Source organism: Homarus americanus, unplaced genomic scaffold, assembly GCF_018991925.1.
Source record: "Homarus americanus isolate GMGI-L3 unplaced genomic scaffold, GMGI_Hamer_2.0 scaffold23458, whole genome shotgun sequence".
Classification (NCBI taxonomy): domain Eukaryota; kingdom Metazoa; phylum Arthropoda; class Malacostraca; order Decapoda; family Nephropidae; genus Homarus; species Homarus americanus.
Window position 1 is genome coordinate 612229 of NW_024726569.1, and position 27556 is coordinate 639784.

Genomic DNA, 27556 nt, shown 5'->3' on the forward strand with positions numbered 1-27556 from the left:
AGGTGGAGTTTACTAGAAGTAATAACTAGCAAGAAAGAAGAAAGGAAATAACGAGGGTGATGCAGAGAAAAGTTTAATTTGCAGAGGAAGGAACGGAAGGTTGTGTAAAGACTTGCAGGAAAATGATGCGAAGACTTGGCAGAAATAATTGCCCACAGGAGGAAGAAGAACAAAAACAAAAGAATAATAATAACAAAAACTGGACACACACACACACACACACACACACACACACACACACACACACACACACACACACACACACACACACACACACACACACACACACACACACACACACACACACACACACACACACACACACACACACACACACACACACACACACACACACACACACACACACACACACACACACACACACACACACACACACACACACACACACACACACACACACACACACACACACACACACACACACACACACACACACACACACACACACACACACACACACACACACACACACACACACACACACACACACACACACACACACACACACACACACACACACACACACACACACACACACACACACACACACACACACACACACACACACACACACACACACACACACACACACACACACACACACACACACACACACACACACACACACACACACACACACACACACACACACACACACACACACACAACAACAACAACAACAACAACCAGAGAGAAAATAACCCAAGACGAAATCAAAACAACTCATCATTAGCAAAACAATAAGTCCGACGTCCCAACCCGATGCGATGCGACCCGACCCGATGCGACCCGACACAACACGGTGAGAAACGAGAGACATGGGTCAACTAAGAGACAATTGGAAGAGAATAATGGTGGGTAATACGAGTGAGAGAGAGACAGAGAATCGGTGTAAAGGAGGAGAGAGCGATTAAGAGAAGAGAGGTAGCCACTGGAGGAAGGGAACGGTGTAAACAACTCTAGGAAATTAAGTTGTAAAGTCCCTAAAGCAGGAGGAGGAACACGACCTCCTACCTGGGGGGTGAGGGGTGTTGGGGGTGAGAATGAGTTCCTGGGGGGTCCTCAGGAATTTGCGCGACTTGGTATCGTAAGAAAAGAATACGAGAAGGAACAGCAAAACAAATGAGAAGGTAAGTGGGAGGAATGTCGATGGGAAGAGAGAAGGAGAGAGAAAGAATGTTGACGAGGAAGGAAGGAAGGAAGGAAGGGGAGAGTAAGAATAATTAGGGACAAGAATGGAGGAGGAAAGGATAGATGAAGAATGTTGAGGAATAAGAGGAAGAATGATGACGGAGAGGGAGTAAGAACGATAATGGGGAATAAGGAAGGGGGGAAGAAGGGATAGAGAGCAATGAAGGTGGAAGAAGAGCGATGAAGAGAGAAGGCCAGAAGAATGTTTTTCTCTTCACCTTCTCTTCAACAGCCATTCCAGTCTTCCGTTCATCACCCTCTCTCCTGTTCCCCCACACCTCCATATCGGTTCATTGGCTGGTACTGACAAGTTATCGGTTCCCTATCGGCTTTCATCGGATTTTTTTTTGTGTCAACTGGCGTGGTACTTAGAGCTTTCACATCAGTTCTGTCTCAATCGGCAACCAGGGTATCGGGTTCATCATCAGCTTCTTTATCGGTTTTATCACTGAACTTCGTCGCTTGTTATCGGTTTTGCTCTGAACTTCGTCGTCTCTTTCTCATTTTTGCCTCAATTCGAGGGTAAAATATCGGTTCATTATCGGCTTTTTATCGTTTTCCTTTTTTTGTTTTATCAACTGCGAGGTTGTTCAGTGGTATATCAACTCTTGTCTCCGTTCACGGGTAGAGTATCGGTTCATTATCGGCTTTAGATCTGAACTTCGTCAATTCATATCGGTTTTATTCTGTAGTTCGTATCGGTTTCGTATCGGTTTCGTATCACCTCTTCAGCATGTTATCGGTTCACCATATGGGCTTACCTACTCACCATTTTACTTATCAGTTAAGTCACAATACACCCAAAGATTTCTCATCAACTCTCTATGAACGTGTAAGGTATCGGTACATCATCGGCTCATCATCGGTTTTGTTCTGAACTTTACCACTTCGTATCGGATTCGCCTTCAGTTCACAACCCTCCCAAGTATCGGTTAACCATCTGTTTCTTACCGTTTGTTATCGATTATTTTCTCTCTTTATCCTCACCTATTTCACTACTTACGTGTTTCTCCTCAATTGTCTTAATCACACCATTCATTCATCCTCTCTCGTTTATCAGGTATGCAAATGTTCACCTGTTGTTTACTATCACCTGAAGCCTAAGTAAACAGATATTTGTCTTCTTCTCGTCCATAAGTCTATCATCAGCCTTATAATCTATCTCACCCCGGACCTGGGATCGAACCCGAGACTACTAGAAATCGGGGTTCGAATCCAGTTTTGCGTGTACTTCAGTTACATTGATATACATGGATAAGGAGTATCTATTTGCGTCATATGGGAAAAAAATAATAATAATATAACCAGATTGACCCCTTTAGTATGTCAGGTTTTCATCGTGTTTTCTTATAATTAGCATCAGTTTATATCACTAATTATAGCCCCCCAAAATATAACACCTCAAACACATTAAATATAAAGGTAATTTTACACGTGTCGATTCTATTCTAGATATGTATTCATTTATATTCGGATTTGATTACCAATTACATTTCACACACACACACACACACACACACACACACACACACACACACACACACACACACACACACACACACACCTGATCTTAACTAGAGCTCTGACCTTAGCGCTTTGACCTTTAAAGACATAGGAAAAGTTATTACGATAGATTAATCAGATTTAATTATTTAACTATTTCGGATCACGAGTATTTTTGCAGACACACTTACGTAACCTGTAGAAAGACTTATATAATCTATAGTCACAGTTATATAATCCATTAACATACATAATCCACAGACACACCAGCATACTCAAAGAACATACAACCGTGATCTACAAACATACATAATAAAGAAGACATACAAAGATAACACAGACATACAGTACAAGCATATACACACACACACACACACCTCGATAACCTTCTACTTGATCAATAACTTCAAACTTTACCAGAAGCAACAGAGAAGAAGAAAGTAACACCTTCCACAATGTATCCTGTACAGTACTCTATATCAACTAATATCAGGTTCTCATTATCTATACCCGCATTCCCATCACCTCCATAACGTCACACAATCCTGGCTTCTTTATCGGCTTCGTCTGCCTCCCTTATTACCGGCCCTATGAGGTATTATTCTTCCTAAATGGTGTTCCTCGAGGCTTGTTTCCTTTTAGAAAATCCTACAGACCTCTTATCGTCTACCTGATTGGTCCTTATGACTTCCTTATCGGCATTCCTATTGGTCATTATGGAATCTTTATCGGCCTCTCTATTGGTTCTTATTTAGCCTTTATTGACACGTGCATCGGTGGCTTCTTAGGGACGCTCGAAAAAGGTCCGATTGGCTGGCTGGTTGCCTAGGGTACTGTTTGACGGGATGCTATTGGTTGAAGAGTTGACGTATGAAACGAAATTTTACGAATCCATTACATATGATGATGAACAGACATTATATAATAACAGACAGAATAAACGAGACAACAATGGAATGGAAATGGAGTACAGTGACAAAACACACACACACACACACACACACACACACACACACACACACACACACACACACACACACACACACACACACCGACAGACTAAAGGTGAGATGCGATGTTCCTCACTCTTCAAATAGGACGAGAAGAAAGTTGATTGCTAAAGTGGTAAATGAGAGAACAGGTACCAAGGGATAGAAAGAGATAAATAGTACAGTGCGAAAGTAGTAAAGTAGGAAGATAGAAAGTACGAAGTGAAAGTAGAATAAGGAAGTAGTAGGGCGGTGAAAGTAGAATGATAAGAGGTGAGGTGAAGGCAGGAAGACAAGGGTGAAAGCAGTAAAGGTGAAAGGAAAATATGAAAGCAATAAGGGCGAAAGAAGAAACACAAAGTAATAAGGACTTAGGATGAAAGCAATAAGAGTGTAGGTGGAATAAGAGGTGACGTGAGGTGAGGTGAGGTGAGGTGAGGTGAGGAAGGCAGCACCGTGTTGAAATTCTCGGTCTCGGGGTCGTGGGGGTAAGACTGAGACGAGAGACATGATTGTGACTGCATCTCACGGCCAACCTCGTCAAACTGTGGCCGATGGCATGTTTACCCAGCGGTGTCTGAGGAGGAGGAGGAAGAGTAGGAAGAGGAGAAGGAGGAAGAAGACATGTAAAGGATAGGCGGAGGAAGATTGGAAAAGAAGATGATAGAGAGGAAGATTCGAAAGAAGGAGAGGAGGAGGAAAACCGAGGATGAAGAAAGGAATGTGTGTGAAGAATAGGAGGAATAGGAGAAACTGGATAAAGTACAAAGAGAAAGAGAAACAAAAAAGGAACAGAAGTTATAGAATATACAGAATAAGAAACGATACTAAATAGTAATAAATGCAACAATACAACAACAAGAGAAAGAAGAAGAAGAAGAACTAAGCAAACGAAGAAGAACAACAAAACCAACAAGAAAAAGACAAATATTAAGAGAGAAAAAGAGGAACATCACCAACATGGAGGAATTGATTGCCTGGAATACAGAAAGTGGGAACGTAATTAACTTTCTGGGAATGACATGCAAATGAGGGGAGCCTACCAAAGACCCACTTACCACCAGCCACGGCTCCGCGACAACTACCCCCACACCCACCCCCACCAAATTTTTAGATCTTTGTTTTATTCTTATATTATTTTTATTATATTTTCTCTATTCATCATTATTCAGTGGTAATGCCTAAATTTTATCTGCTATCAAGTTATTTTATTTTTGCAATCGCCATTAATTTATTATTCTTGTATGTTGTATTCCACACACACACAGCAGACGTCAAGAGAGAGAGAGAGAGAGAGAGAGAGAGAGAGAGAGAGAGAGAGAGCCACTGCAGGCAGGAGCAAGGCGGGAAACATTCGTCTGGTGTAACTTCCATAAACGTGTCATTGCTGGGAACACCAGGCGCAGTTGATTGCTCGTGCTGGCACTGTGTTTATAGTACAGGTATTAGAGTGAAGGCATATTTTGGCCACCCCCCGGATGGACCACCCAGGGGAGGCAGGGGTAACGGAGCTACAAATTCAGCGGTGTAATCCCCGGTAGGTCACAATGGCCTCACAAACTCTGCCACACTCCACACACACCGGGAATGACTCTCGTGTTTTTCACTCACGGTACTTTTGCTAATTTGATCTTTTATTTATATATTTATTTATTTATTTATTTATTTACTCTTTCAACAGAGGTGGTCAGTGTGGTCAAACTACTACCTTACCTAACCTAACCTAACCTAACCTAACGCTCCCTGACCTCGTGTCCTTAGTAACCCACATCAACCACCATAAACTATCGATCAAATGATAAAGAACATTAAACAAATAATCTGAACAGTTTTATTCAGTATTTAATCTTTGCGTTTAGTACTTTAAAGAATTCCTTTACCCCCCCAAAAATTATAACGGCCGCCAATTACAGAAACTGCCACAAACTCGGATTTAAAATAACAGGTGTATCGAGTAACTCCCCGCCAACATGTAGTGTATAATTTTCACACATTATAAAAAAAATAACATTGTAAAAAAAAAATGTTAAGAATTAATCGAATAATATTGAAACAAAATATAGAATCAGACAAAATGAAACCGAAAAATGAACACACACACACACACACACACACACACACACACACACACACACACACACACACACACACACACTACAATATAAATCAATTGAGAGTTTCCTATTATCAACACGAACTTTACAAACTGTGTATAAAACAATACATAGACCTTATCAACGGGGAAATATAGTGATAGTGTAAATACTGTGGGAGGCGATAAGATTGAGATTGTGTGACTACTGAGGTGGGTGTAGAGGAAATAATGCCGCGCTGTGTACTGGGTTATCAGTTTATTGAATTATAAAGTTAACAGATATCTACAAACTGTCGAGAGAGAAGAACGAAAATCAGAAAGTAAGCGACAGAAACGGACAGAAAAGAAGGTAAGAAAGAGCGAGAACGAGACGGACAGAGAGACAGAGAGAGCACTCCCCCAGGCCTCCTCACTAAGGATACAGACCAGCAGGCGCCTGACAGTAAGTCGCTGTTTGAGTGACGGCGACTCAAATAACGATGGTTCGGTCCAAAGGCAATGAAAACATGTGTTATACCCGACATACTCCCCGATGGTAGTTGGAGAAAGATAAAATCACCTCATATCTCTTAAGTTATACCCTCTCCTCATACCTCCTGACAGTGGTAGGAAAATATATCCCCCTCCTCATACCTCTTAGTCATACCCCACATATAACCAAAACATCTCCAGACAATACTAGGAAACATATGGTATAATTCATATTCCCAACATAGAGACGACATGTGGTATTATAACCCAACATGAGAAGAGACAAAGTATGTGACATATCCACAGTATGGACACAGACAGTATAGCCCATATATACCAAACGGAGAATAGAAGGTATATCGAAGGTATATATCATCTTATACCCAATATACTCAGACTTAAAAATATTCAGGAAAATATGCCTTTCGGTATATACGAGCATATCTCTACCTGGAAAATACCTATAAGTATACCGAAGTGATTTTAATACCCCGTGTATATTCTCATAACGATGGCTATACCAAATCTCTAGTGCCAATATTCTCCCTGCGCCATGGGAAACATATAGTATGTCGCATATCCGTATATCTGATGACAGGGAACGGTGGGGGGAAGCATACCTTATACCACATACTTATATCCCAGTGTTTATATAACGACTACAGTATACCCCTCACATCGCTTGGTCACCTTTAATTATACTGTATATTACGGTTATACACCTATACCGTATACTTAATTCCACTGTGTTATATAACGAATACACCTCACATCCCATAATTAATTTCAGTATATATGCGATGGATATAACCCCATATATTATACTAAAGAGACAGTATACGTTTGATATATCGTCATACGTGATAATAATATGATGGATATACTGCATAAAATCCCATGAACATTGGAGGTGTTGGAGAAATATGCGTTATATTTCATATCTCGAAATACATTTAATCATATTTTGTAAGTATGTGTCATAAAGCGTTCCAATAATTTTTCACCTTTGTTAAATCAAGCGGAAATGTAATGTGTGAAACTGTACCTGAATTGTTGATTGTTTTATAGGAGACATAATCCAGGTGTGTGTGTGTGTGTGTGTGTGTGTGTGTGTGTTTTCTTGTCTGCATGTTTGTGTCTGTTTCGAATTCCAATCTTTTCTTCGATCTCTCTCTCTCTCTCTCTCTCTCTCTCTCTCTCTCTCTCTCTCTCACAAACAGACAGACAGACAAACAGACAGAACACAAACCTAATATATGGGGAATAAATCGACCGCAGGATTTCCCCGTCTCAGGCATTAATAAACGAGAGGATCTGTCAATCGCCTGATAACAATACCCGTCTGAGAAAAATGTTCCTTGGACAGGGATTTATTAAAACTGTCTTAACAACGGCAAAGATCCCGCAGCGAGTTTGGTTCAGAGAGATAAATTGACTCCACGGTGTTGTTGAGACTTTGATCCTCCTGCCTTCCACCCCACATCCTGCAAGAAAGCAAATAATATGAAGAAGAATTGCAGGAAAGTTTGCAAGTCTCTGCAGCTTACGTCTTCCACCAGGGCCAAGAACATAAGAAGTACTGGACAAGCTTCATTTCGAGAAACACTAAGTCTTGCCTTCCTCCCTGCAGCGCCAACACAAAGAACTCAAAAGAATTGCAAAATAGCCCGAGAGATTCCGCCGTATCTAATTCCAAGGGGACAGATTATAAATAAACCATTGTGCTTCACTGTTTCCTATATAGTCGGACAGAATCCCAAATAACACCAAACCAATCCGAAAAAATGGACTAAGTTTTCCCAACAAAGTTTTGCAAGTCTTGGTTGCTCCATTTCCTAAACGAACACACAAGCTTAAAGAAAGCATTCGTACAAACTCAGTTTCGGGGAAGTTTTGGCAAACCTCGGACCTTTCTTCCAGCACCTATAAGAACCATGAAATATGTACAAGAGCTGTGCCCAAGAATGTTTCTCAAGTGTCCGTCTCCACTACTTTCTACACGAAGGCCAGGACCTCTAATAATTACGGAATAAAAAAGATGCTTACAAAAGTTTGCTCGTTAATATGAGTCTTCCATCCTCCAGCAGACAGTGTTGTCAGGCCCAGAATGAGTCACAAGTTACTTCTCTCATCATTTCTCAGTTGTGTCTTTAGCAAGTGATTAGTTCAGTCCCCGGTCCTTTGAACACACAAATACTATCAAATCTCTTATTCAACGTTACTCAGTATGTCCTGTGAATATTGGCCTTTCCGTAGAGATAAAGGATTTCAACCAAACGCATCAATTTAGTCCTTGGCCTAAAAGAACCCAGAGTGCGCAGCGTGTGTGTTGTGCTATGAAGGACTTATTCCAGGGCAATGTGAAGGTCCTCTCCCACGGTGCTGTAAAAGGTCTCCCCCGGAGTGCCACGAAGGACCTCTCACACCGTGTCATGAAGGACCTCGCCCAGGGTGTCTTGAAGGAACTCTCCCTGGGTATAGTGCGGGAAGACAGAGGTGAACCAAAACAAGGATCTTCAAGACACCATTTGCACAAATTGCTCCCAGACTACACGACCTCAAGAAGAGTGTCTTGCCAGTTTGCAGTTTCTGGAAAACTGATGAAAAGCCTTCCTCTTCCGGACAACTGGCGTGTTTCTACCTGTTTGTTTGGTTTCTTGTGATTACCTGTCTGCTGCTTTACCTGTATATCTATCTATCTATCTATCTATCGACACAATAATACCTTTACATAACTATTATAGAAAAATTAGTTCATAACAGCCATAAACTTTTACTATCTACCTCTTCCCTCTTCTTCCCTCCCTCCTCTCAAATCCTTATATTTACCATTTTCTTAATTTTCCTATCTCCTTCCCTCTCCCCTCCTCTCCTCCGTTACTTGTTCCCTCTCAGTAGTTCCTTCCCTCCCTCCCTCCCTCCCTCTCCACCTCTCACTTCCGTTTTACACTTCCACTTTATCCTTCACTTTATTCCCCTTTCTCTATATTTCCTCTGACTTGCTCTTCCTTTGTGTTCTTCTCATTTTTCCCCTTTCTCTGCCTCCCCTTCGCCTCCCCTTAAAGCATCCCTATCCTAATCCCCCTTTTTTCTACCTTTAGCCTCCATCCCTATCTCTCTTTTCTTAATCTCCAGTCTTCCTGTTTTTCCTCTTCCTTCATACATCACCTTCCCCATAGCTTTCTGCTCCTCTTTTAATACCCACTTTCACTCTCCCTTATTTTTGTCACCTTCATTCACTTTCCCTTATCCTCCTCCTCCTGTCCCTCCCTAGACCCTTGCCACACATCCCACCCCCCAACAAACTCTCCCTCGTGCCCCCTACCCTCCACCCCCCTCCTCCTCTGTCAACCAATCAAGGAGACAGAACAGCTGCGAACAGAAGGGCCGACTTATACTAATAATACAGGTATCAACACCATTATAGACCCAATTACTTCAGTGCATAAGAACGATTCACACCGTTCAGCATCGAGGACGGAACAGGTAGGGTTAACCCTTTGGCTTATAACGTCTTAACGCGAGAAGCTGCTTTGTAATTAGTGAAGTGAGAGGAGAGACAAAGGAGGGAATTGTGATATGGCAGGTCTCTTTACTTGAGAGAGAGAGAGAGAGAGAGAGAGAGAGAGAGAGAGAGAGAGAGAGAGCTATGAAGAAATTAGACAATGAGAGTGAAGACAAGATCAAGAGAAATGGAGCGAAATAAAGAGAGAAAGAGAGAATGAGTCCCTGGCAACGAACAAAGGCTCATTGCCATTACCGGAATCACCTGCGAGCGTCACTGAGGTCAGAGGTCATATTTATTACTGTGGTGATGCGTGTTACCTGGAAACCCAACACACACACACACACAACCCACCCAAGCACACAAGGGGGTGAGCCACGCGCCTTGCTCTCCCACTTATCAACTATTAGCAAATTGCCTGGGTAGAGAGGAGCCAAACTGCCTCATAAGCCGAGCGGGGATGATAACTCGTGTGTTAACGAGCTAGTGAAGCCCTCACCTGACACACCCACCCTGGGATCAATCACCTCCCCAGGCCAGGATACACCACCAGCCACCATGTACCACGGTCCTGTAGGGTCGTTGTCAGTGATACATAGTGTGTGCAGGATACATGACGTCATATATGGTGTGCAGGATACATGACGTCATATATGGTGTGCAGGATACATGACGTCATATATGGTGTGCAGGATACGTGGCTTGATACGTGGTGAGAGGAGAGAGAACTTGTCTATCTGTTTGTTTGTTTGTTTGTGTATTAGAGATGAAGTGGAAGTCGCGCTAGTGTGTGTGGTGGTGGGAGGGGACAAGGGCGGTGAGGGGGGGGGGCAACAGAGGGCAGGACTAAGAATGGTCTATACGGTTGTACAGGATCACCCTTCTGACTACACCTGTTTGTACATTACACAACAACACATATATCCATTTCTACGAGTGTTAAAAAAATATATAATCGTCGTCAGATATTTTTTACTGTCAGTTGCCAAATATAAACAAACATCAAAGATATAAATGTTAATGGCCGAATAAAAAAGAAAAACCTATTATTCACAGTCCTACGGCTTCCAGCGATACAAAAATAATATTTCCACGAAGCCTTTCACCTCCCGGACAATTCTTTTCCCAAACAAAAGCTTGGCTGCCAATTACATCGTCAGAGGTAAACTTTGTAGCCTTGAATCAAAGGTTCCAATTACAGTCATGAATTCCAATTATTCCCGACACCCAATTACCATGCTTGATCCCCCCCTAACAACCATTGCATTGGTGCCCTGTAATCGGAACTGGTCAAAAAAGGGGTTTTGCCCAAGTTGGAAAATTGGGTTTTCCTGTTTGACGGATCCCCATTCATTGCTGGTCTAATCTGGCCAATCATCCACCAATCACCGTGGTCGAGGGTAATCGCTCAGGGAGGACAATTAACGCCATAGTCCAGTAACTAAAGATTAAATGATACGATACATGAATAGATGGAGCGGTGTGTGTGTGTGTGTGTGTGTGTGCCGTGATAGGCAGCGGGTGTCATATGAAACATATGTTAAAGGTAATCTGTATTTCCTTTTGTTTATATTATGAATGCATATATGAACGGCTTTGATCTGTTTCAGAGTGTGTGTGTGTGTGTGTGTGTGTGTGTGTGTGTGTGTGTGTGTGTGTGTGTGTGTCACCTCAAGTACCAAACGAACTGCTGAGGATATACTGGGTGTTAGGTGAGGTAGTCAAACAGACCAACACACAGAACTAAAGGACCCGTCACATATCTTACCACCGAGGCAGCAGGTAAATGGAAGGCGTCTGGTTCATTATATGTAAAGCACTTAAGAACACTTTACAAATGATAAGTGTGGTGAGGATGAACTTGAGTCAGGTATACGCCACAACATCTCACTCGGCAGATGACGAAGTGGAAGAACTTTACGTAGATTTAATGAACTTACACGAAAGAACAAAATGTATCTTAGAAATGAATTTATTATTACTTGTTTACTTAAGAAAAAACACAGAGGAAAATGACTATTAATACAAGGTAACAAACGGCCCAACAAGTATAATTTACGAAGGAGAAAGAGCCTTTAATTTATCCAGAAGGACTAGGCAAGTATTGAGTCTAGGTGAAGAACAAATCGAATTCATTTAGAGATATATAATTGAGGGTTCTGTCTTAAGTGAACTAATTCAAGATGTAACTAAATGTTTGGGGTAATTGTCATCTGAGCTCTAGGGCAGCAAATTATAAGCCAGGTCATAATGTAATGTAAAAAAGTAAAGGGTGAAAGACGTTATAAATATGATCCAAGTAAATTAAATGTGCAGAGATATTTCAAGTAAGTCATTTGGTCTCTGCTTTAGTAGAAAAATATAAACGAAAACAATAATTTTATAAAAACAACAACAACCTCAGACTCATTCCAACAACAAAAAACACCGCTGCTATTAACAAAGATGATGACGTCATTATACTGAACAAGGATCTCATTGTCGAGGGAGGAAAAGAATTCTGTCCAGACCTCTACTAGAGATAATTTAATGATATGGCTGAGGAGGAAAGAAGAACTGGGGAGATTTCTAAAGAGGTGCCAAAGTGGCCAGAAGGGGGAGGAGAATTACAAAAGGTTCTTATGTCACTTTTCACACAAGGTGTTAAACAAAAAGGCATCAAAAAGTTGTAACATTAATAGTCGTAATTATGTTAAATTAAAAAAAAAATGTAAAAAAAAGGGACAGACGAATTAAACTTATTTTTTTCTCCTTCCCATCCTTCTATTATTCCTCATAAAAGAGTAACTGTTCCCAGGCATCTAACGCTCTCATTCCTTCAGTGTTCGTAATAAGAGCCAAAAACGAAACAGCTTCGAGCGAGGAACCCGAACCAGCCAGGCTCGTGCATATTCCCTGCCTGAGGCCACCAGCCCACTCGCTCCACTGAAACTTGATTTTACCAACGCAGAGTTCTGGGATGGAGTTCTTGGCATAGTTAAATTCGGCTCATGTAAATTTTTGAATCATAATATTCTAGGTTTTATAACTTGAAATACCGTTAGAAAAGAAAATGTTCAAAGAAAAGGGAAATGGAACAAGTTCAGAGCATAATAACACAAGAAAGCAGGACAGGTGGGGGCCGTGCGAGCCTTAATTAAAGGTAAGAGACTGAATGTAGTGTGTGTGTGTGTGTGTGTGTGTGTGTGTGTGTGTGTGTGTGTGTGTACAAACATCGTCAACTACAGCATCTTCCAACTCTTTTCATAAACAGTAGATGTGAAATTCTTGAACACTCTACTGACATAACCAAACTGACAGCAATATAGATAAAAAATTTGAGACGTACCACAAGACTTAAGATAAATGTTAAAGTGAGAAGTAGAAAGGCGAGAAAACAGTGTCGCGTCAAAAGGTGTCTAATCTGGCCGGATATAAAAGCATTAAAATGATATAGACGCGTGGTAGTGACGGCAGAAGGAAGACTCAGTTGGGCTATGTGTCTGGTTTGTCACAACTGACCTTTAAATATCACCAGCATATTAACTATAAATTCAACAGATTATTATTATTTATTTGTACTATAACCAACATATAGAATACTAAGTCCTCCTCCTCCTCCTCCTCCTCCTCCTCCTCCTCCTCCTCCTCCTCCTCCTCCTCCTCCTCCTCCTCCTCCTCCTCCTCGAGATAACGAAAATCATAACCAGAACATCAGAGGCTTCAATAAGTCACCCAACAAGTTTAGAAATTAACTTTAATATTTAACGCAGCTTGACCAGGGGAGGATCAGAGCTTATTAAGTTATTAAAACAGAGAGGCCAGCTGAACCCACGAGGCTCACCCTGTAAATAAACAAATATTATTACCAACCCTAAAACTCGCTTCCCCTTGTCTCTATAATTCATTGACCACCAAACGAGACCAGACAAGTTCAGACCAGTGGAGCAAAGACCAGATTTTGACCAGCTAAGACCAGCCTAAGTTTATAAACCTGATCACTTCTTAGCTGTTGAAATCATTAAACATAAATCTCTCTCTCTCTCTCTCTCTCTCTCTCTCTCTCTCTCTCTCTCTCTCTCTCTCAAAGAAACACACACACAAACACACATCAGTTCAAGACCCTCTTCCCCGGCCCCCACCTGCCAGCAGCACAGCCTGGCCCAGAACCAGAGGAGCGACGTGGCCAAGTTTGAAGCTGTCGCTGTAGGGATCACTCCGCACCTCGTTTTTCTCCCAGCTTGACAGCTTGACGCAGGAGAGGAGAGAGAGGAGACAGAGAGATAGAAGAGCACTGAGAGAGAGAGAGAGAGAGAGAGAGAGAGAGAGAGAGAGAGAGAGAGAGAGATTGTTGAGCCCTCCAAATCCTATAATACTTTTTTTCTATAAGGCTTTTTCTCTGATTACCCCCTCCTAGATACCTCGCCTGCCGGAGGATATATGGAGATGAATGATTCTCAGGGAGTGAGTTTGATTTAGAAAAAGAAAATAAGGACATCTTTTGGGGGAAGAGAAGGCTGTAGGGGACTGGGGTGGGGTGGGGTGGGGTGGGTGGGGTGGGGTGGGTGGGTGGGGTGGGTGGGGTGGGGTGGGGTGGGGTGATGGGATGGGTGAAGGATGTAGGTAGGGTTGGGTAAGGTGGTGGTGGTAGTGGTGGTGGGGGAGGGACGGGGGGCGGGGGGAGGGGGTTGGCTTTTAAATGTATTGGACTTTGATAACAGAGAGGCACCGAATTTATCGAAGTGGTTTGGTCTCATATACAGTAAGTTTTCTTTTTCCTTTTCTTTTTTCCCCCTTTTAACATCACCTTCATTTTGTTATTTTCGTAAACTTGTATCTCAGTTTTGTTTCGTCGTATCGTTTTCTTTCTTATCTTACCTTAAATCATCATTATTTTGTTCTTTTCTTCACTTCTCTCATACATTCTCCCTGATACGATTCCTCTTCTCTCGTCTACTGGCTTAGTCGATGAGTTTATATACAGTACCAGTAGCTTAACGCAGGTCCCATTTAGTCTAATCTATATACAGTAAACTAGTAAATCACTTTGGTGTTAATTTGTCTTGTCTAACACACACACTCTCTCTCCTTGATGGTGTTCATATACGCCCTATTAGTGTTATGTTCTACCTCTACCTCTACCTCTACGCCCATCACCATCCTCTTCCCTCCATCACCTTCATCTCGTCTACCACCATCACCCTCAAGGACATTCTCCCATACAAAGGAACGCCACCATCTCCCCTGAGTTACACCCTCGCTGCTGCGCCAACATAACTTACAGCCTCGTCCTCCTCCACTACTATTACTACTACCATTTCTGCAACTCTGAAATCTCTCCCTTCTATTATTACCACCATTACCATCACCATTTACCATCACCACCAATACTACCACCACCATTACTGCCATTAACACTACCACCACTACCACAATCTTTGCCACTAACACCACTACCAACCTCCACCACCATCATCACTAACTCCATCACTACCAACTTCCACCATCATTAACGCCACCACTACCACTACCACTACCACCACCGCCACCACCACCACCACCACCACCACCACCGCCACCACCAGCTCCTGAATCTTGCAACTCTGCTTTCATCCCCTGACTTGCGACCGACGGCAGAAAGTGATTGCACCTTGGCTCACAAAAAGAGGCAGCGCTTCCTTGTAATCACCACCTCTTTATGAGCCGTTCACTTGATGGATTCTCGCCCGGAGGCATGTTTCTTCCCGCCCGGTAAAAGGATGGAGTGTTTTCCTTTTGTAAACAAAACAGATTTATGTGTGCCGGATGATTAGCGCCGGGGATTTTCCTCCTGGGCTTCGAGAATTTAGTAAAGCGCTTAACGTCAGATGTATTTCCTGCGTACGTGCAAGTAATCTTAATAAACGCTGGTACCTGAGGTCGTGCTGTATACTGAAGGGTTTTCGTATGTTGACTCAGGGGCAGTGTGTGATTACCTTTCTACCATCTATTAATTCAAAAGGATACATAGAACAACTAACTATTACTCTAGGATGGAGACACAATATAACAGGCCACAGAGGACAGTCATAACCAACACGTTAGTCGGAACAATACTGCTGCTAACGTCTACCAATAGGAAACGTTTAGTGGGTAGCCGATATTTCATTATACTCGTTAATGTTTGACTGTGTGCGATGTAGTGTTAAGTGAGGAGATGACTATGGAACTCGTACTCCAGGTGTAATATCAAATCAGGTGCAGCAGGTGCAAGCATCAATTATTCACGCCATACAAATCACACTATTGTTCGCAGGTAAAAGCTATTTGGATTGTTTTAAGCTCAGATGTTCTTTGATATTTATCATTCTGTATCATGTTAGCTCGGTGCTCGAAACTCGGAAACTTGAGAGAAAAAAAATAAAACTTTAAAGCAATCTGAATAGTTCATCTCGAAATCGGACTTGAAAATGCTTGATGATCATCGCCTTTCACGGCATTCCCTTCTCCTCACCAAGACGAGACGAGACGATAAAAACTTGTCTTTCAGATTTTGGTAGTATTGTTGAATCTTTCTTGTTGTGCCTAAAACACATGACATATCGTCGAGTATTATACAACTGGTGTGTCACTTTACGAGATGTGAGGAGCCAGTGATGAACATGTATGTCGCTCAGAAGCAAGAAACACAACATCTGGACCAACACACACACACACGTGAACGCCACTTCCTCCAACAGCCTCCATCATATTCCCCCCAGAGGTTTTCTCCTCACTCTGCCCTCCACAACTCTCCTAAACATCCACATTTTATTTTATATTAACTGTGAAATTTGGCTTAGAACTTCACTCGCATATGCAGATGTCTGGAGTCTTAAGTCAGTCTTAAGAAGCGAGTGAGTCCGTCTTGTTGTCATTCTCGTCTGCAGATGACCTTGTTAGGGTTTGTTTATGCTAATCTGCCGGGGCGAGGCGTCTCTGCTCTGCACTACTAGGGTTTATAACGAGGCTGGGAGGGAGCTGGCCTGAGAGATGTATGTCATGTTTTGAGCTCACTGTCCTCCCACAAGCTTTTAAGCGACTGTCTCTTTGGTTTTCTTATAAAAGGGTTCATTTAGTTTTGTCCACTTGTGTGACAGACATACACTGACACACACACAAACACACGTACTCAAAACTGTTGTATATACGCATGAGAATGTACTCTTGGAGGTCTCATCTATGAACCACTGGCTTTCATAAGACAGCACAACAGCACACACCAGCACATGAACACTCAGTACCAGGATATGTAAATCCCGGAGTATGCAAAGCGGCTAGGCAGGAGAGAAGAATATGCGAGTGTGGATGTTGCGACACTTTGACACCCGTCTCTGACACCCCAATACACAATAGTTTCCAACCCAACTCAATATACAGCGGCAGCCTTTGACATGTTGAGATACCAAACTTTTCCCATTTTTTTTTTTTAGTTTTTAAAAGTTGTTGTCTGGTGCGGAAACTAAAACTTGGTGAAGGGGGAATAAAAACCCTTGTAGTTTAGTCATCAAAATACAACAAGGTAACAAAAAACATTACCTGTATATATTTAATCCATAATACCTTCTCCTTCAGAGCTTTTGAAGAGACCAGCATAAAGTACAAGAGTATTTTTTTCTCGTTAATTTGGTATACAACGTGGGTATTTTTCTCTGTTTCAAGAGATAAGAGGAGTTTTTTTACGTGAGTTTTAGTATACAATGACTGCTTTTTTATGTGTTAAGTTACCAAAGAAGTGTATGTGTTTGTCTCTATCATAGGGATTAAGTGAGGAGTGTCAGTGAGGAGAGGAGAGTCAGGCTGTGAAATGACCAGCTCACTTCACCTGACTGTAAACGTCACATTATACCTGACTTTGAGCTTGCGAACATCAGAGTCAAGTCCATTCGGTAATCAGTCTGAAAGGAGGGAAGAGCGAAGTGTCTTGTCACCATTCTATTCGTAAATCAGTCATCCAGTCAGTCAGTCAGTCAGTTAGTTAGTCAGTCAGTTGTATCTACCATAGCGAGTCTGCAACCCAGTTAGTTCGCTGGAAAAATTACACGGTCATTCCACCAACCATTTCGCTCGTTTTCACTCGGTCTTTACAGTTGCTTAATGGCCATTGCTCCCTTAACAGCGCTCCAGTAACCCAGGTCAGTTGCAACAAAAACAAACTAGGTCAAGAGTGAAGGTGAAGGCGTTGAGAGTTGGTGGCACTGTACCCTGGCTCTTGTGTGTTTACATGTGGCACTACAAGTTATTGATCTTATGATAAGTATGATGAGAAAATATAATGCAAGTCACACTATAATGATGAGTATGATGATAAAATAAAGCATACTTTTAAACAGACAAAAAAAGCATATCGAGGCATACTTCAACATTGAGTATGATAATAATAAGACAGAAATCAAACTTCAAGGATGAGTAAGAAAAAAAAATCATACTTTAAAAAATGAAAAATAAAATCGTATTACACAAATAAATAATAAATACAAGATAAACCGCACAGGACATAATCTGACCACAAAAACAGGTGTTAAATCTTAGTGTAATGATGAAAATGTAATTAAGACGAATATGATTTACAGCCATTACCTGGATTAGTTCAAGTCGGGTGTTGCGTGATACCGTAAGAGTAATTACCGTCGGGAGTTCGTCTTGTGAGGTTTCGTGTACCTCCCACCATCCCTTATGCCAGAGAGTGTGGTAAAGTTGACGGATTGATAGATAGATGGATAGGGAGGGAGAAAGTTTCACCATAATAGTCTAAAAAAAAATAGATGGAGTGTTTCACCTCTTCTATGTGAGAGTAGAACGATAAAGAACGACAGATAAGTAGCCAGATAGATGGACAGCATTCTACACTATTTAGTCAACATAGAATGATACGAGAACATTACTACACCTTATCTAATGTATAAGTTAGAAAGAGGGATAGAATGTTCCTTCTTATGCAGTTGAAAAGCTAGATGGAAAATGTCCCTCAGTGCCGTATTATATAGTTTGGAAACGGAGGGAGAGTATATACGAGATGGAGGGAGAGTATCGAGATGGAGGGACAGTATCGAGATGGAGGGAGAGTATCGAGATGGAGGGAAGTGTCGAGATGGAGGGAGAGTATCGAGATGGAGGGAAATATCATGTATCGAGATGGAGGAGAGAGTATCGAGATGGAGGGAGAGTATCGAGATGGAGGGAGAGTATCGATGGAGGGAGAGTATCGAGATGGAGGGAGAGTATCGAGATGGAGGGAGAGTATCGAGATGGAGGGAGAGTATCGAGATGGAGGGACAGTATCGAGATGGATATCGAGATGGAGGGAGAGTGGAGGGAGAGTATCGAGATGGAGGGAGAGTATCGAGATGGAGGGACAGTATCGAGATTGAGGGAAAGTATCGAGATGGAGGGAGAGTGTCGAGATGGAGGGAGAGTATCGAGGTGGAGGGAAAGTATCGGGATGGAGGGAAAGTATCGGGATGGAGGGAGAGTATCGAGATGGAGGGAGAGTATCGAGATGGAGGGAGAGTATCGAGATGGAGGGAGAGTATCGAGATGGAGGGAAAGTATCGAGATGGAGGGAGAGTATCGAGATGGAGGGAGAGTATCGAGATGGAGGGAGAGTATCGAGATGGAGGGAGAGTATCGAGATGGAGGGAGAGAGTATTGAGCTCTAGTCATTGGGGAAGTGTTGGAAGGGGTGCAAAGATAATGATGATGATGATGATGATGATGATGACACTGATGATGATTACAATGACAACAAAAACCATTGATATCAGCTACTATACTAAGAACCAATGGACAATACCTGTAATAACGGTGCCAAAGGTAGGTAATAAACCTTTATTGTGGTGATGACCCCAGGTGCACTAGGTGGTCCCAACAGGTGTTAGATGACCCCTCCACTCGTCTGAAAACAACAGAAAAATAAATGTGATAAATATACACAATAAAAGCTGTTTATGGACGTCAGCTTAAGCTTTGTCAGAGGTATATAACTGTGTACCAAATTTCACTTTAGTTTTATACGGGAACATGTGTGATGTACAGACTAACAGGCGAACACACACACACACACACACACACACACACACACACACACACACACACACACACACACACACACACACACACACACACACACACACACACACACACACACACACACACACACACACACACACACACACACACACACACACACACACACACACACACACACACACACACACACACACACACACACACCTACCATGATAGCTAGTAAACTTAAGGCTACATTCTTACTACTGTTATTCATGTCATTATTCTGCATTATTTCTTTCATTATTTATTTATTCACTCATGAAACTGTTTACTTATTTATATGTTAACTTTTTAATTTACAAGAAAGTTTTTTAATACATGCTTTCAGAAACCTTGTATTAGTACAGTATATGTTTATGTGTAATATACCATAAAGCATTTAGTTTTAAACACTGTGAATAATGGAAAGGATGGTTTAATAATAATAATAATAATAATAATAATAATAATAATAATAATAATAATAATATCAAACGGGAAAAAAGTGGAACTATAGCATAATTTCTATATCCTGTGAAAGCCTAATGAAGCAATTTGGCCTATAATGATTTTAATGAGAGTGACGATACTGAATGCCGCTACTAATCATGACGATAACGATGACATAATGAGGATAATGACACTGATGCCAATCTCTCTCTCTCCCGCAGGTGACTGGTTCTGGCACACGCGTCGAAGGTGTATACGTCCATATGCGACCTCGACGCTCTCTACACGCCCTTCACCTCGCCCCTCAAGTCGAGTCACCTCCCCATTCCTCTTCCTCATCCTTTTCCTCCACTTCCTCTTCCTCGGGAGACTACATTGCCTGGGACACAGTGACGGTGATGAACGCAGGGGCCTCCAGCTACGTGTTGACCAGCCTGACGCCTAACACGGAGTACGAGGTATTCCTGGTGCCCTTCGTCAGGACGGAGGAAGGGCTGCCCACCGAGCTCAGGGTCAACACCACCCTCCCTGACGGTGAGTACACGGCTCTATTTGTTTGTCCAGACGAGGAGTAGGATGTCTGGGTCCTTGTTGAAGTGACGAGGTCCTTGTTGATGTGTGTGTGTGTCTGTTGGGGGGGTCCATGTAGATGCGTGTGTGTGTGTGGGAGTCCTTAGAAGAGATGTGGTTTTGTGGGGGTGATGAGGTCCTTGTAGATGTGTGGGGGGGTCCTTAGATGTGTGTGTGTGAGGGGTCCTTGTAGAAGTGCATGAGACATTGTAGAGGTAAAGTAGGCTCTTGTAGAGTTGAGGACGCTATTTTAGAGGTATGGGTACCCGTGCAGAGGTGGGGAGACTCTTGTTAAGGTGTGAGGAGGTTCTTATGAGGTGTGGGGGAGGTTCTTACGGGGTGTGGGGAGGTTCTTACGGGGTGTGGGGAGGTTCTTACGGGGTGTGGGGAGGTCCTTACGGGTGTGGGGAGGTTCTTACGGGGTGTGGGGAGGTTCTTACGGGGTGTGGGGAGGTCCTTACGGGGTGTGGGGAGGTTCGTATGGGGTGTGGAAATTTTCATGGATAAGTGGAAGTTACTGTAGGGATGAAGAGGCTGTTTTAGTGGTCTTTTAAGTTACTGTAGATGTGTAAAGATTTTTGCACGGGTGTCAAGGATCTTGTAGAATTGTAGATGTTCTAGAAGAAATATCGTGATTCTTATTCAGATGTGTAGTTCTTTAAGAGGTGTGGAAAGTGCTCACTGGTCTTCAAATTCTGCTCAGAGGACGATGAACCTCTACTGTAGAGTGCAGGGACTTTCGTGGGCGTTTTGATGGGGGTAACAGAGCTTACAGTGGGGATGTAGAGGATTTAAATGGAGTCTGAGGCTTTAATGAGGGTGTGAGGGTTTCAGTGAGGGTGTGAGGCTTCAAGGGAAATAGGGACTTTCAGTTTGATATTGGGGATCTGGGAAGTAGAGTGTGACCGCAGTGAAGTGTATTAGAGTATCATAGGAGACATATAAAGCTCAGCTGCTGAGAAGATAAACTTAGAACCTATTGTTGTTGTTTATTATTACTTCTTAACTCTTGAAGGTGACGTAGGTCTTCCGTTGAGAAGGGAGGCACACAAGGTGTAAGTCGCTCACTATAAGAGCCGACTACATTGACCGAGGAAGGCATGTCATGGTAGAGGAATCTTCCTACTGATGTCCTTTGTTTTCGGATACGCATTTGGAGTCTTCAGGCCCTTCAGCAAAGATGGAAGATATCGTAGGACTTTCAGAATAATTACTTAAACGTCAATACGCGTATGAAGCTGTCAACGGCGTCAAAAGTCTTACGATAGAGATCTTCCTCGTGGAAGATATTGATTACATTATCTGATATCGTTGTCAAAGACCGAAACTAAAGTCCGGACTCACCAAGTGTCTTTCGAAGACCTTTCTCCCTGTCAACACTGCCCCAATCTTGTCTGCCAGTCAAATGCGTTCTCACGTCTACAGTTAAGAGAAATATTAATGTACGAATCTCTGAGAATCCGGGAGCAAATCCCTTGAGCTAAAACACCCCACCAGCGCTTACCACACCAGTCCCTCAATAAACGACTCGACGGGGTAGTTACTGACAACGATAAAATCAACGACGCGCCCCTAACCACCGACGCCTGGGCAAATGAGCAGCAGGAGCTGCTAGGTTTATGGAGATCAGATAATAGAGGTTTCAAGATGGGAGGATATTGGAGCATGGAGGCGACACAATACGCATAAGACCATCAGAAGCTGCCTGGGGGAGACGTTATAGGCGCTCTCGAGGCCTTCCTCTCCTCTCTATATTACCCTCATCTCCCCGCGCTGTGATATGCAGTAACCAGAACCTGGGAAGACTGGGGATGCCTGCAGTGATCCCTGGGGAGTCCTGCAATATGGAGGGGGTAAGCTAGAGGTCTGCAGACTTCGGGAACACCTGCAGTTTGGATTTGGGTCGCCTGAAGGAGTTTGTAGTAGCCTCTTTAAGATCTCTCTAGTGTTACCTAAGGGGACGCGAAAGAGTCTTCATAAGAATCTTGAGAAGTCCTGCAATGTGACCCCCGAGAAGGCTGAGGAAGCCTGTAATGTGATCGAAGGGCAGACCTGAATCTCCCGACACTAGTTATCACTCTCTATGTCTATTACCTGTACTATAAGTATCATTATAGTCAACGCTGAAAACAAAACAACAAACAAGTTCCGACGTTACACTAGTCAAACAACAACTAACAAGTATAAGATAAAACTCTATATACCAAGCACCTCTGATAATATAAACATCTATCACCTGTATTATTCTTTTCCCATCACACAGTAATGTGAATTAAAATAAGTTAAACGTTGAAGCTAAAGTTACAAAGACGCGAACACCAAATTTAAAGGAAAAATGTCTCTAATATATAATGATTTTTCTCCGTATCAGCATCACTGTACAGCTGCGAGCAAAATCCTAAAACACTCGGTAATATCCGGGATCTACTGTACACGTGGGTTATATACGTGAGCGATTTATAACTGACGAACACTATAAGACATTAAATGAGGTCAAACAACATGAAAACAAACACTGTACAACACAACTCACAACCTTGAGTCAATAGATGTTAAAATCCCAACCCCCTCCTTGCTTACCTGAGCCTCCCGGACAGTACAGGTAAATGCCAGATATTGTCCGGGGAATTTTGTCCATCTCAACCAGAGACAACAGGCTACCTCGGGCTATATATCGTACCAGTCTTTACCACATGATCTTGAACAGGATATAACTGATCTGAATTAATAGTATATGTTGTATAACGTGATGTGTATGACTGCTGGGCGTACACACGGCTAGGGGCTACGTTTACACAAGAGGGTAATATTAGGCTCGAGTATAAAGCCGGGCAGAGTGGCACACGTCACTTGAGCGAATATTAGTAACTTAAGTAGTGTGTGGAGGAGGCAGTCGGACACTCTCCCGGGAGCGGCTCTTGAATATTCAACGTCTTGCGGCACCTGAGGGAGACATGTGGCACACAACCAGGTTCTCCAAGTGTGGCTCCATGTGGCTCCTCTTGTGTGTATATGTGACTGCTGGTGTGTATGTATGGGTTCTATTGGTGTTTATAGGAGACACTGTATATATGTGACTGCTGGTGTCATATTTATACATGGATCTGGTGACTTAATGTGTATATGTGGTTAAATTGTTTGTATGTGGCTCTGTTGCTGCGTATCTATGGGACGCCACCTGAGTACATAGGCCTCTTGGTGAGTTAGTTATGGACATGGGACTTTCGTCTTGCATATATATGGCTCTACACATGTGAGACTTTTGTTAGGTATATAAGTGGTTCTTGTGTTGCATACATGGTGCTGTGCTCTGGTGAATTACAGTCAGGTACATCACACCTGAGTCTCGTGCTATGGTCTGTATACCTTGGCACCTGTTACACCTGGTGGAGAAGGTAGCGGTAATCTATCATCCCCACCAGTCATCACCTTGCTGGTAGTTCTGTTGGTCGGCCTGTTCTTTGTTACGACCAGAGGGATGAGAGGCAAAGGCAATACCGCTTATATTTTATCTAGACACCTTGAAGAGGATTGGCTTTATAATATAAGAGTGGTTTTATATAGGACAAAGGTGGTCTTATAGTGAACAAGCTTGTTGCTATAGGTAACAAAGTTAGTCTTATATATAAGAAGATTAGTCTTATACACGATAATACGGATCTTACACAGGAAATCAATAGCGACATCCGGGAAGGTGAGTGATCTTACATACTGTAGGCGCTTAACTCCTGCCGGGGAGGAGACTATCTAGTTTAACACACCTAGCTGCTGGGTAACTGGTTGGTGGTACTGTTTCATATCAAACTATTGTCTATTACCTAAGGATAAAAGTCGTCCACTACTGCAAATCTTAACTGCTGAAGAAAATAGTCTGGATCAAATCGTTCTGTCAAAAGCGTTTCCATCTTAAGTTAGTAGTCACGATGGCTGTATTGGGACTTTATAGAAGAATTTCCACTTACTGGGGGATAACAGTAGTCTGCCATTGGTGCGACAAAGGCTGCACCACTTCCTTCCTTAAAAACGTGTTCAGGTGTTGGGAAAGAGAATTATTTATTACTACAGGCCTTGTCACACGGTGTGGCGAGGGACGAAGGTTATGTTGCAACTCTTGTGAAAACATTTCCAGTTGCCGTGGAGAAAATCATGAAATATTACAAATCTTTCCAGTCGGGGTTGACGAAGGTGTAGGATCTCCTTGAACGCAATTCTTACTGTTTATGAAGAACAATAATAAAATACTCCATTCCTTATCAGTTGAGGATGAATACACTGTATCCCTTATCAGTTATTGAAAGACACACTACTATATCCACACAAAAGACCTTTTCATTTATGTGACGAAGAGAAAATCCAATATCACAAGCTAGTTGGTGGGGCTTATATAAAGACACTTCCAATTACGTTCGAGACAAGAGTTACCAAAATACCACATCTCTTCTCAATTGTTGAAGAAGAGACACTTTCGCTAGCATGGGGGGTGGGGGGCGGGGCGGTGGTGAGACTGTAATGATAAGCGGATTTATACGATAACACATCCAGTCACTAGGAATGAAAATTATCTGATACTACAAGACTCGCCAGGTGGTGGAGACGAAGGTTGTGACTTAACATATATGAGAATGTTTACAGTCACCAGGGAGGGAGGGAGAGAAGGAGGGAAGGAGGGAGGGAGGGAGGGAGGGAGGGAGGGAGGGAGGGAGGGAGGGAGGGAGGGAGGGAGGGAGGAGAGAGGGAGGAGGAGGGAGGGAGGGAGGGAGGGAGGGAGGGAAGGTATGATAATGTTAACAGTTGGTGGGGACGGGAATGTTCCTGTAGGAGAGTCACTGAGGCTGGAGGCGGCGCGCAAGTTCTATTTGTTAGAGTTAGTGCGTCTGCAGCAGTCAGTAAAGACGCTGTATAATACTTGGCTGTAAAACGTAGCACCAGCAGTCGTGTCATAAGCAGTAAGAACAACAGCACCACCAGCAGCAACATTATAAAGGGCCTGTGGCAGGAAAAATAACAGCAACAACAAAAGCAACGAATTCAACAGCAAGAGTAACAGTAGCAACATTAACAATAACAGTAGTAGTAACAAGACAAAAAGTGGCATTAAATTCAGTGATGTTAGTGTAGAGGCAGCGAGTTGCTTCAGCTCTCTCTCTCTCTCTCTCTCTCTCTCTCTCTCTCTCTCTCTCTCTCTCTCTCTGGGGACCTGGAAGTAAGAGTCTCTTTGATACACACCAACTCTACTAAACTACGGTCCACACAAAGCGAGTTATAGCGCTTCCAGGGAGGAAAATATTCCCTCCCGATACATCCAACGAAAGAATGTTTACGAGTCTGATGGAACAGTCCGAGAATTCACAAAATAAATAAATAAATAAATAAATAAATAAATAAATAAAAATACCGATATAATTATGTAGACGTTCGTTATGAAGGGATTGTCTTAGCTCTCAGAAACAATTTAAACTCTGTTGTTTAAGTCCGCGTTGTTATGCAGGATATAATGAGTTTGTTGAAGTTCTATGGAAGATTATCACTGTTTGTTGAGTTATAAATCCTCGACGGTCTGGCTGGTGTATTACCGAGTTGCCTTTGTTTGTTCTATCAATGGTATACACTGCTTTCTCCCCACCCACACAGAGCAGTGGTCCGCTGTCACTTGATGGTCACTCACACCAGTTAAAATATACAGTATACCAAATTTGTAGATTTGATAAAAATTTAATTATTGTGTAATTAAGAATACTTTAAACTCATTAATTTGTAATTATTCTGAATTTAAAAAGAAGACAAACAGATAAACTCTCTGACACAACACTTCAGAACAGGGAATAAAATTCGCCCTTAATGTAGACCCTCGCCAGATTTATTTCTTCGCTGCTGTAAGATTTATTGTGATGAGGAAACCAGAGCCTAAGAGAGGTCGCCAAAGGTTCCTGTGATAATGTTTCCTCCTACAGGCTGGGGTACGAGCTGGACCTGAGTCACAGAGATCTGTTCAATGGTGACCAAAATTTTATAGATAAAGAAAAGGCCAAACACTAGCCAACATCATTTTGTTCTTATTCTCCTGAAAAAAAAAGTCAGTATTTCACAAATGACATCTAACTTCCTATCCTTCCCGAAGCCGTACCTCACTCTTCTGGTATTTACAACTGGCTCAACTTCCTGGTGTATATAGTACCAAGATAACAGGAGACCATAACTAACTCCGGTACTCTCAATGTAACTACGATGCCATTTAAGCTACTATCTTCTTATCGTAGTTTAAGTAAGAAACTTTGATGAGTTCCCAACAGTCGCAGCTGGAGGCCAAAGTTTATCAACGTGAGAATCTCTTGAGAGTCATGATTAAGGAGGAGGGGGAGATTCTCAAAGCTTCTTATACTACTAACACACGAAACTGTAATTATCGACCGACTTTTTTTTCTTTAACTTTATGGTTAGGTTAGGTTAGGTTAGGTTAGGACAAGTTAGGTTAGGTTAGGTTCCGGTTTTGTGAGACCCAGAGTGACCGATGTTTATTCTGACAATATTTCCGTCTACTTTTTTTTACGTCTTGCCGCAGGTCTAGTGTTAGAGAAATGTTGATTTAAGGATAGAAAAACCTTTTACTTATTGAGACAGACGATGGAGAGAGAGAGAGAGAGAGAGAGAGAGAGAGAGAGAGAGAGAGAGAGAGAGAGAGAGAGAAAGAGTAGAGGAGAGAGAGAAAGAGAGAGA

At 42.4% G+C, this 27556-nt stretch overlaps 1 protein-coding gene across 4 annotated transcripts in view; it reads left to right on the forward strand.

Moving 5' to 3' along the window:
• LOC121865646 (roundabout homolog 1-like) overlaps positions 1-27556 on the forward strand; it is a 214204-nt gene that overhangs the window by 120296 nt on the left and 66352 nt on the right. For all 4 annotated transcript variants that reach the window (XR_006088784.1, XM_042365170.1, XM_042365171.1 and 1 more), the window contains exon 7: positions 20494-20806. Coding sequence is in view for 3 of the 4 variants with exons in the window: in XM_042365170.1 (XP_042221104.1) it covers positions 20494-20806 (313 nt within the window). In the remaining variant the exon portion in view is untranslated. The remainder of the gene's footprint in view (positions 1-20493; positions 20807-27556) is intronic.